The following is a 12020-nucleotide window of genomic DNA, read 5'->3' on the forward strand; positions in this document are numbered from 1 at the left end:
AACAGATGGAGTGATTTGCCTCACCTCATGTGCCTCAATCTTGTTAGAACTTCAGTCTCAAACTTTGTTTTCCCAGCAAGATACGGAAGATCTAGCTGTATACCTTTGCAATCGTATTGACAATGTTCCTGCCTCAGCATTTTCAGGGATTCATTTAGCAGCTGAACAATTGTTATAAGATTCACCTTCCCAGCTTCATACACGTTCTCCATCTGCAACTGTGGGAATGGAACATGTTCATAAAAGGAGTGGTATTACTTTAAAAAAAAAAACCTGCAAAGCTACATAAATTGGGACTGGGAAGGCTTGTTAAAATCATAAGTCTTTCCTAGGACAGAAGAAAATAAGATCCCAAAATCAAGGCAAGATTTTCCTACACCCCAAATTTTGCAGTACTAGAAAGACAATTGAATCTGTTTTGATTTGAAGCTACCCAGGCTGGTACGAACTTACCAAAACATTTTATGTATACACTTGCAAAGTGACATTAGAAAGCCAGTAATGACTCCTACCCTGTGTATTTCGCTCTCAATTTTGGAGACCAAAGGCTTTGGAATGTTCAAGGTAACATTTGTTCCATCAAGACAGTACTGGTCAACGTGACCTTTAACCACAGAATCCACAACTTCCACCTCCCTCTCCATAGTCTTCAGTATCTGCATCATTGTGCTCCACATCAATCGTATCTTCAGAGGGATCAAAAGAAACCGGTTAGCAACCACATGTGTTAAGCTGCAAAAGGGGCTGTTAAACAACCTTTTCCAATTATATATAGTCTTCCCTTCTGACAAACTAAAGCCAAAGAAATGGTGAGCCCTTCCAAACGTAATATTCACTCATTTGTGCCTCCCATCAACATACTGGATTGATCACAGGGACTTAAAAACAACTTTTTAATGTGTCAGTCTATCATATGGTATATTTTAAGCAGACACAAAGCAAGGATTACTTGATAAACATCATAAAAACTGTCATTACAGAAATTAACGTACAGTCACCATCAATACATGCTCACCTTCTGAATTAGGTCATCTCTCTTAGTGTGGTCCCTGTCCACGTTTTCTGCCATTCTGAAACAGCAAAAATATATTGTGGTTTTGAATGGCTTTTCTTACACAGTAGTAAGGAGTGTCATGCAAAACAAAATATATGCATTAATGCAACAGTCTCACTTGGTTTAAAAAAAAAATTGTTCCAAAATCTGGAAAAGCCAAGGTTACAAAGGCTAGGATTAAATAATTATAATATTCACGTAGTAAAACCAGATCGAGTTTACATACTTGTGTTGGTTCTGCAACGTTGCACATTCTGATCGCAAGTCCCTTATTTGTTTTATCAGCATCCTATAAACAAAATGGATTATTTATATGTAGTTCATGGTTTTTCAAGCCTACAATTTTAGGCCAACTTTCATTGTTGGATTCAGCAACAATCTGAAAAATTGGTGTGATATTGCTATTGATTGTGTAACATCACAAGTGTCAAGTCTGGATTATTCCTATATCATCTTCATTCTAAACACGATACATTATTACTGCCAAATTGAATCTAAAACTGGAATAGGAGCGGGTATAAAATAGGATAGAATCTACATATAGATTGTAAATCCTGTGGACAATCCCTATCCTAGAGAGTCTAACAAGTATTGTACCAAGAGTATTTTTACGCTGTCTACATGTGTATATTGATAATTAGGCCACATGTACAAACTAACCTTATATATCAGTCACTAAATAATGGTGATTCAAGGTAACTCCAGCTTGACACTACAAGTTTCTCCCAGGATTGAACACTCACTGTGCTTTTCGCTGATACTCTCGGATTACAAAGTCTTCTCTCTGCACCATTTGTAAGTATCGGTGACGTGCCACCTTATTTCTTGTCAATGCTTTCATTGGGTCCTGTGGCTTCAAACGCAGAGATTCTGAGATGTAAGTAGCACCTAAGCAATAAAGTTTTTAAAGAACGGACATTAGAAAAGAAATCCAAATATTCCAAACCTGAAATCCATAGAAAACCATTGGAGTAATAAACCAATAAGCGGTGTGCAATTATGGACCAGGAATTGTTTGACGCCTATAGAAAAAAAAAAACCCTGTGCAATTTATTTTCAATAATACCTACAGTGCCACCTAGGTGAAACTAAGAGCCATGACTGTATTGAAGGATTGAAGGACTCCACTAGAAGATGGCACTGGAGAATGTAAAAGGGAGATAAAAGACAGTAAAACTTACGCTCAGAATCTTTTTCAATATGTTGTAACAGGACATATTTTGTAAAGTGGTACAACAGCTGCACAAACTTCGGTCCACCAGGAGAAAGAAATGTGGAAGCCACCACTTGAGGAAATCCAATACGAGAGTCATCCTAAGGAAAGTAGTATGAATAAGCAACAACAAATGTCCCTAGCATATATAAAGGAAAAACACATGTACAAAAAGGTATATACTGTACACGTTTTGTAGTGATACTACACTTAACGGTTATAAACTTAACCGCTTTTGCTGATGTATTGGAGATTGTTTGTAATCTTTCTATGGCAGGACCAGAACAGAAACAAAATTTTAAAAAAGTCAGTGTGCTAAAAAGTTACATTCGACTTATCCAACAGTGGAAATAGTATGTGCTCAACAAGATCCATATAAAGATCTGGTGAAAGATTAAAAACAAAAAAAATAATTTTTAAAAATGAAATAATGTGGCAAGAAAATGTAAAATATATACATACATAGTTGGTACCTGCTAAATAGGAATTTACCTTGATGTGGTTAGCAGGCCTAAATCATTGGTCAAAACTTTCAACCACTTGTTAAGGACTTAAATTGTATATCTGCAGTAATACATTTTAAGACAATTTAGGAGGTAGCACCGGGTCTATTTATTTTCCAACAGTTCTTCAAACCCAGTCGGCAACGTTGCAGCAAAACAAAGTTTAAGTGAAATTATGCCATGAAGACATTGAAATCTCAAAAAAAACAAAAAAAAGAAGGGAGGGGGGGGGGAGGGGGAGAGAAGAAGTGTAAACGGAGACTCCCAAGATTGAAAAAGTGAATTCCACAAATCCACACTATAGTGAAGAAATTGGCTTGTCAGGAAACAGCGGTGGGTGACATGGTGGAAACTGTGTTCCACTCTCACTGGAAGGCAAGGGGAACACTACAGACTGAAGCAGGAAGCTCAGAATGCCGGATGAAGCCTGCACCACCGAGTCACAGGAAGCAGCCCTGAGGTTCTCATATCAATGCTTTTTTTAGCTCACTAGGTTTTTTGAGAGAAGCGTATAACATTGTATTTTTAATACATTAACAGGGAGAAGGAGTGGCTCAGTGAGTGAAGATACTGACTGGCACCGAGTTTGAAGCGAACCTGGTTCAATTCCTGGAGTCAGCTCCTCGTGACCTTGGGCAAGTCACTTTACCTCCCTGTGCCTCAGGCACCAAAAAATAAATTGTAAGCTCTATGGGGCAGGGACCTGTGCCTGCAAAAATGTCTCTGTAAAGCGCTGCATAAAACTAGCAGTGCTATACAAGAACATGCTATTTATACAACAGAACACACTACACTACACATAGTATTTTGCTGGTCTTCCCCTTGTATTACCCTACCAATTGTAGTGCAGCCAAAGTGTGAAGATTTGTGGAATGGAGTAACAGAATAAAGCACTTACTGAAATCTTTCGCAGCCACTCACAGCATGCTTTTCTAAACTCTGCATCTCTCTTCTTGTCCAACGGGGGCCAACAATACCTGTTGTACATAAAAAGCACACAATTGTGTTTAGCTTGTGATAGCCTGGCTGCACATACAAAAAGAACTCAAACAGCACAGTTTTTAGTAAATAGCTGGGAAATAAATTAAGGGCAACAATTTTAGGTCGTAGTGATGTGGGATCCGTCACATTTCAGGGCTCTTCTTTTAGAGCTGCAGAAAACTATTTTGTCTCTAGCAACACCTAAACAGATGTATGATCTGGACTAAACCCAATGAAAATATTTTCTGCTCGTGTAGGAAGTGTGCACACAAGTGTTAAATCTTTGAAAGACTTGGTTGTCAGATTAAAAATTCAAAGGTTTATTAAGTTGTAAATAAATCTTCGAAAGTTTCACGTCCATTAGCGGTTGGCAGCTTTCACAATGCTCAGGTCCTGCCCTCCTCTTCCATATACTAAGTGAGCCAAGCCAATAGCGGTCACAAGCCCGGGTGGAAAATGGGGATGGTTGGTTCCCATGGCGACAGAACTGGAAAAATAGGCAAGAACCCAATGGCAGGACAACAATTACGAAGCGTGGAAACACTAGAAGACATATTGAACATCCTGCCGCTGGCCTCTACAACGCATCACTCCCTATCTTACAGAAGATAAAGCGATGTCGTTTACGGAGCATAATCCAATAGTCCAAATATACTAAGTGCCTTTGCCTGTCCTGGTCTGTTCTGACAGGGAGGCCAGACATTTTGCTCTTTCTGGGAGTCTGATAAACCTTGATATTTAGTACATCAATATCCAACACATGGGCTAAATTACCACTGTTTAATACTGCCACTAAGTGATAGCACCAGAGCGTAATGCATACATTTTAGGATTCCTATTTAAAAAAAAATAATTTAAAGGTTAATTGTGACCCACATTGCTCCTTTGCAAATGTTTCCACAACAGTTTCTGGATGACCTTACCAACTGCCCATGGCACAGAATTGATTTAATTCCCGACCCTGATTCTGCGCTCGACTATTTCCAATCAGAGTTCTTAAAACTCTGCGATACCCATGCTCCACTACGCAAAATAAGGGTACGGGGGCCCACCTTCCATGGGTTATAACTGACCTTATAGCACTCTACCAGTTCAGGGATACCTTGTGGAAAAGCTACAAAGTAACTGGCACTACCAAGGATCTCAATCGCTACAGATGCCTGCGGAACATGTGCACAAGGCAAACAAGGCATGCAAAAGCACAATATTACTCTGACAATCTCCACCAGAATACATCAAACCCAGCTAACTTCTGGAAGGTTATCAACAATATATTCCAGCCTCCTAACCATCAACAACCAAGTAATATCACTAAGGGGGATATTACTCTGACAAACCCCACTGACATTGCAAATGCATTCAATGATTACTTTGTGGGGTGTGCTACTAACTTATCGAAACGCAGCCCAAACCACAAACCTGAATCTCATCCTGGGAGTACCCACATAGCCCCACTCCCTCCCAACACTGTCCACAACTTTCAATTTGGCCCAGTATCCGAAGAGATTACACGAGCGCTCCTCAAACTAAAACTAAGCAGCCAATGTGGACCTGAGTTACTACAATCTAGGTTCCTACGACTTGGTGCCCCAGCCATTGCCAAACCAATTGCTTCCATAGTCAACTCTATCCTGTCTGCAGGCCATATCCCTAAGACCTGGAAAACTGCCAGAGGTCCCAATCTTCAAAAGTGGGGACAAAAACACTCTCAAACTACAGGCCAATCTCTCTTCTCCCAATTCTATCCAAAGTCATGGGAAAATGTGTCCACTCCCAATTAAGCAATTACTATAACAAGACAAATTTCCCTAACCAATTCCAATCTGCCTTCGCCCCAAACACTCCACCGTAACTACCCTGCTAAAAGTTTGCAATGAAATCAGGTGTGGAATGGAACGGGGACAACTCACTGGTGCAGTATTCCTAGATTTTGCAAAGGCTTTTGACACAGTCGATCATGTTATCCTGCTTAACAAACTCCAGAGCTCTGGAATAGGGAAGCATGCTTTAAACTGGTTTCAGTCCTACCTATCAGGTAGATCCCAACATGTGTTCATCTCTGGCTCTAACTCTAACCCCCTGGATATCACAAGTGGTGTCCCGCAAGGCTCTGTTCTGGGGCCCCTACTCTTCTCAGTGTTCATCAATGATCTTCCCACAGCTTGTAAGGAAGCCTCAATACACATGTATGCAGATGACACAATCCTATATGCACACAGCCAAAGCCTCTCTGACCTTCAACACATACTTCAGTCTGACTTTTTGAGACTCGAAAACTAGATTTCCCACAACAAACGGTTTTTAAACACTGACAAGACTGTAACAATGGTATTCGGGACCAAGACTAAATTTTTAAAGCTTCCAAAGACTAAGCTCCAGATTTGAACCAACACTAACACCACCCTAACCCCTGTCACTAGTTTTAAATACCTGGGCTTATGGTTTGACTCCCACTTAACATTCGGAATGCACATTGATACCCTGACAACCAAGACCTATGCCAAACTAGGGGTACTTTACAGGAGCAAATCCTCCCTACGCTTCCTGGTCAGAAAGCGTATCGCACAGCATATGCTAATGCCAATTATTGACTATGGAGACATAGTATATGGCTCGGCACCTCAAACCCACCTTAGCAAACTTGACACCCTCTACAATTCAATTTGTCGTTTTGTTCTCCAATGCAACTACAACACACATAACTGCGAAATGCTCAAAGAACTAGATTGGTCATCACTCGAGTCTAGGCGCAAAGTTCACCTTTCCTGTCTTGCCTTTAAATTCTTTATGGGCAAGCTACCCAGCTATCTGAACAAGCTCCTCACTCCTACCACTTGCAGCACCTATCACCTGAGATCAGACTCCAAAAGACTGTTCATGGTCCCACGGCTCAACAAAGTATCCGGCCGCTCCTCCTCTTACCATGCACCCCAAAACTGGGGCAACCTACCGGAGACTCTCACACCCACCACCAGTTTAAATTCTTTCAAATCTAAGGCTGTCTCACATTTTAATCTGGTCTGTAACTGTTTCATACGCCCATAATATATATTTTCTTTAACTGTGCATGCAATGTCTTGTATATAATGTATACTCTGTTCATTTATGTTACTGTATTTGTAACCATGTATTATTTGTCTTAACTCTGTGCCCAGGACATACTTGAAAACGAGAGGTAACTCTCAATGTATTACTTCCTGGTAAAATATTTTATAAATAAATAAATGTCAGACTCTGGTATCTTCTTGCCACTTAGAATAGGAAAGTGTCCCTGCCTCAAAGAGATTAAAATCTATGTCTGAAGCACTTATTGCCATTGTTTTATATTACGTCACCTGTTTTGTAGAGTATACCTGGAGGTCACTAAATAAAGAGATACATACATCTTCTTGTAGAAGTATGAGGCAATTACCCTTGTATTTAAAACCAGAGACATAACATAAAACACAGACAAAGCTCAGTGCACATCCAGAAAAACTTATATACGGTATTTTGGGGGTTCAATTTGAGCTTGTAGGTGTTCTGTATGTTTTATAATTACCCTTGTATGCCTTTTATAAGTGGAGGTTGCAATGCAACTTCTGCAGTCCTTAACCATATATGCAAGCACCTGTGAGGAGAAGGAAACTTGAATGCGGGTTCTCCTTTCCAGTTACTTTCATGTAGAAGAGATACTGACTTCCTAAACAATCTTCAACTAGTAGCACAGTTTTTACCCATCAACATGTGCAGAGCCTTCTATTCAATTATGGGATTAGTGGTGGATAAATGTATTTGTTTAAATAGAGATACATCACAACCAAGTAGAAATAAAAGGTGAAATGGTAATTAGAGCGCATCAATTAATCTGATAAGCTTTTTATTTGGACACTTGAGAGAAAAGGCATGCCCGTCTACTACTGGAATGAAATCAGTTTCTCAAACCTAATGCTATCATAAAATGCCTTATGAAACATCTGCTAGTGTCCCTAGATGGTCTGAAGTCTTTTAAACTCAATAGTTCGCTTAGTATTTGGATATTTTGCCTACACCAAGGCTTTTGGGAATCTTCAGGTTGTTACAGTCACTCTAGACATGCCCAGGTGAATAGAAACACTACTCTGCTCACAAAGCAGCAAACATACTGTACTACAGGACTTTTACACTTTGGACAGAAAATCATGTAATGAAAACATTCCCTAAAAGATGGTGTCCATTCTCATAGGACCAAACCAGTCTATAAAACATGCCTGCATAGCCACCAATTGAACGATGCAGCATGGTTTCCTGAAATAACGGTCAGAGATGCACTGTTCTACCTTGCTCGCCAACTTGAACAAGCCCTTCACTACAAGCCACTCCACCGCCAAAAGACATATTGAATGGTTCGCTGCCTCCTACACAAGCAGTCCATCCTCACCTACCAATACATAGGGATAAAAGTAGTCACAGGTTGAAGATGGCATCCAAACATCCGCTCTGCTGTAAACTAGTCAATGTTACCAGTCAAAGAAGGAGCATCTTCCTGTAGATTATGAGTAGGATCATGTTCTGGTTTTTGACAGTGAAACATTCTTTAAAAAACAGTACTTGTAAGTACTAGCAAGACATAAGTATAGTTTACATAAAGGATCATACAAGTAAACCAATGACAGAAAGAATGACAGCAGCCAATTCATAAATGAACAAAATGCTGTCAACATAAGGGAAACCGGTTTGACTGTGGCAGGGCTTTTCAAGGTGATTATGGGAGGTACTTCAAACTTACCTGAAAACCTCCTTGCACCGGGTACTATCCAGCTTTGCAAATAAGTAGTGGAAAACCATGTAAAACGCATCCTTATTGGGCTTGTCAAACATGTTCCTAGTTCAAATAAAAAGTAAAAAAAAAAAAGTCACTGAAATGTCTGACGTAAAGGCAAGAAGAACTGAACATGCAAAGGCTTTGTTTATACAGTAATTCCCCATTTGTGACAGAGACAGCAACGCATTGCAAACAACCAATAGCTCCACCACAGAAACACTATCTTTAGGCTAAGGCCCCGCTGCATGCGCCCGCACTGCATCCAGGTGGCGCGTGCACTACACCGCGATTTGTAGGGAGTCGTTTTTAGGCGCGGGGCATGGCCAAAACGGGTCGGGTGAGCGCAGCCATGATGCACATTTTCTGATCTGTGTGTCCAGCATGTAGGGCTGAGCATGGTTGAGGAAGGATCCACCCCCCAGCATTGGCTCCCTGCCACACCACGCGTCGCCGCATGGGAACACAATCCCGTTGTTGCCCTTGCTGGCTGATGCGTCACCGTGCGCAGTGAGCTGGGGAGCGAGGCGCCACTGGGGACAGCTAAGGAGGAGGTAAGGGGCTGGCGAGAGGCGCGCGCCGCCTGCAGCTAGTACCTAGCCTTACACATCTCTTCTCTCGGGAATTTGTAACCGCTCTCATCTTGCCTGAATCTAGATTACAATGCTTTTTAGAATTATTTCAATAAAACAATAGGAAAGTTAACTGACTGGGGGTGATACATGAACACATTGAGATTGCACAGTTTATTACTTGAGGTAACTGCATTGTCATTACCATAACGCTGGTGGTGAGGTGGGTGAGGGCTACAGCATAACAAAGTTTATTCATACGGCAAGGGTCTAGAGCACTGGTGCAAGATTTTCATGGGAGGGGAGGCGCCCAGCGGTTAGAGGCCATGCGCTCTTCCCAAAGGCATTAAATGAAATGCTGGGGGGGGCTCTGCAACTTTCCTTACTGTCGGTGACGCGTCGCCATGGCAATGCGGCATCATGACGCCGGAGACAAGGTAAGGAGGGTGGCGCGAGCAGGATGGGAAGACCAGACAGGGGGCGCGCAGGGGAAAGTTTGCACCCCCTGGTCTAGAGTTCTCACCGGAAAACAATTTCCAATTCACTTTCTAAATCAGTAGTGTCGGATTTTAAAGGGGCAGCCATGGCAACTTTGTAATAGTTTTGAAGCAGGGGTCCTCCAAAAGCAGAACCGTGTTAATTTCAGCTCCAGGGACTCCCTGTTTCCAGAGATACTTACGTCCGTAGCTACCCTGGCTGGGTTCAACACATGGCCGGTTTAAAAGTACAACGAACTAATACGAAAGCCATGATGTCATCCCTTTGTGGCTTCCTATAAGCCCATGACACCAAATATTTAAACGAACGATACTGGCACGTGAAAATAGGTACTGTAGACTTTAGTCTGTGAATGAGGGATATTACAACCAAGTCAGCACCTCCTATAAAAAGGCACATTTAACACGCAACAAGTTTTTTTTTTAAATCACAAAGCACTTGCATTTTGGGTCTTAAATGATCAATTCCCTGTAACTTGCTGATCATTTATCAAAATCGGTCATTGATGTCAAGCTGCAGTAATGAGTGGCAGAAAGGCAGTGCTCCCACATGCACATCTGGTTTTAAATGGGTACAGGTGAAGAGTACGCTAAAGTGGGAAACCTGGGAGCTGTGCTGGTGCCAAGTAAATACGTGACTGCAGCATGAAATCCCACCGGAGCTCGCGAGTACCTGGCATACTGTACTCACACTCCCAGGGTGACGTGAGAGAGGGTCTTGCCGGCCGCAGCCGCCTCCGCCCCGGGCTCGAACCCGAGTCCCTGCAGCGCCAGCCACACGTGCTCCTTCTGCCAGCCGCGGGGGGACGCGCTCTGTGTCATCTTGGCGGCGCGCGGGCTGTACAGGATGAGATCAGACTATACAGGGGGTGGGGGGTGTGATGCGAACCTGGACCAATCCCCCCCCCCCAAGTGGAGCATAAACTCCCCCCTCGTCCCCCGCTCAGGTGGTTGGCTCCAGCTGCAGGTATATGTTGAAGACGCGGCGGCTCTTTTGAAAAGTAACCGCCGCGCGAGCTTAGTGTAACGGTCGCGAGGGAAAGAGGATGACCGGGGGGAGGATGAGGGGAGAGAAATGGCACCGGGTGGATATAAATATATCGATGCTTAAGGGTAACAGAGGTGAAGGGTTGAAGACAAGTTAAAAACAAATTCGTGGCTCAGTTTCTGCTCCCCCTTTCTTCCCGGCTCGCGTTCTCTCCAGTCCGATTGGTGGTAAGAGGGTGAAGCTGTTCTGCGCCGGACGTGTTGTCTTTTCTCGACTTATAACCCTTTACTCCCCGGCTGCGGGCGAAGAGTTTGCGTCTTCGTTTATCTCTATCCTCGAACGCCTTGATTTGTCATGGGCCTCGGACGCCGCCATCTTCTCCTCCCGACTACCCGCCAAAATAGAATGTTCGCTCCGTCCAATCGTGATGCCGCGCGGCCACCGTCATATTGGAGCGTGGAACATGAGCTTCAGCCAATTGGAATCGGCGGCGCTAATCGCGCCTGACAGTGACGTCATTCCACGCATGGGCAATGATATAATGAGTACCAGACGCCATGTTGGTACACTCGGAAAAGAAAAGCCCTTCTCTGAACAGTTGCTGTAGGATAGGATGACATGATTAGTTATCACTTACCATTAGGACTGCGATTTCTTCTATCATTGTTATCCAAGACTAGATCATATTTATTGGGGAATTATATGTATCTTCTCCACCGCTCATAGGGAAGGTGTCTATTAAATCAAGAAACGATGTCTAAGATATCACCCATTAAACCGCGTGTTTACTTTGCCCTCTGTATAGATATAACAGTTTTACTACTCAGTCCAATAATACTAACTGTCCATAACATACAAGCCTCACACGGCTGTACCCCTTCACTGTGCCCCACTTTGCACTGTGTTCTCACCCTCGACGGGTGTACCTTCCCAAGTACTAGGGTGCCTCTAAGCACACAACACCCTGGGGTCCATAGAGTCATTCACCCTCCCACGTGTGTGTGACAGCGCTGCCCCCACCAGTTTGTGCACTTGGTGAAATAGATACCTGCCAGGTGTGTCCACACCCGGGAGCTCAGATGATACAAATGGGGTCCACGACCCGTTGACGAACCGCGACGCCTCCGCCTCTACGGTGGGTGGGTCCCGCTTGGATTGTGCTACCTTTAAGAGTCTCTGTGACAGCAGGTGTCTGTCCCAGACCACCTGAGAACAGGATACCGCCATGTCCTGTCTGTGTCCCTCTCACTGGTACTACAGGGGCAGTGACCCTATCTATGGACCTGTCCCAGCAGCAACCACAAACTGAGGGGAGTCAGGGCCTAGCTGGGGCCTAACAGAGGGTATCTGGCCTAGTGCAGGAGCCACAGACCCCTGCACACACAACCTACCCTTCCTTGTCCCAGCTCCGACCAACGTGGCAGCAAAACGC

General features: G+C 43.3%; 1 protein-coding gene across 4 annotated transcripts in view; it reads right to left on the reverse strand.

Moving 5' to 3' along the window:
* HAUS6 (HAUS augmin like complex subunit 6) overlaps positions 1–11005 on the reverse strand; it is a 32254-nt gene extending 21249 nt beyond the window's left edge. Inside the window, exons 1-10 of one of the 4 annotated variants that reach the window (XM_075594955.1) lie at positions 10292–11005; positions 8499–8594; positions 7293–7361; positions 3669–3747; positions 2236–2368; positions 1798–1942; positions 1281–1343; positions 1016–1070; positions 513–686; positions 25–218 (exon numbers count right to left, since the gene is read on the reverse strand). In XM_075594955.1, the coding sequence (XP_075451070.1) occupies positions 25–218; positions 513–686; positions 1016–1070; positions 1281–1343; positions 1798–1942; positions 2236–2368; positions 3669–3747; positions 7293–7361; positions 8499–8594; positions 10292–10422 (1139 nt within the window). In that variant the 5' untranslated portion in view covers positions 10423–11005. Of the gene's footprint in view, positions 1–24; positions 219–512; positions 687–1015; positions 1071–1280; positions 1344–1797; positions 1943–2235; positions 2369–3668; positions 3748–7292; positions 7362–8498; positions 8595–10273 lie in introns of all 4 variants that reach the window. The other 3 variants (XM_075594968.1, XM_075594962.1, XM_075594972.1) reach the window with 3 other exon arrangements.
* Positions 11006–12020: the final 1015 nt, after the last annotated feature.

Source organism: Ascaphus truei, chromosome 1 (assembly GCF_040206685.1).
Source record: "Ascaphus truei isolate aAscTru1 chromosome 1, aAscTru1.hap1, whole genome shotgun sequence".
Taxonomy (NCBI): domain Eukaryota; kingdom Metazoa; phylum Chordata; class Amphibia; order Anura; family Ascaphidae; genus Ascaphus; species Ascaphus truei.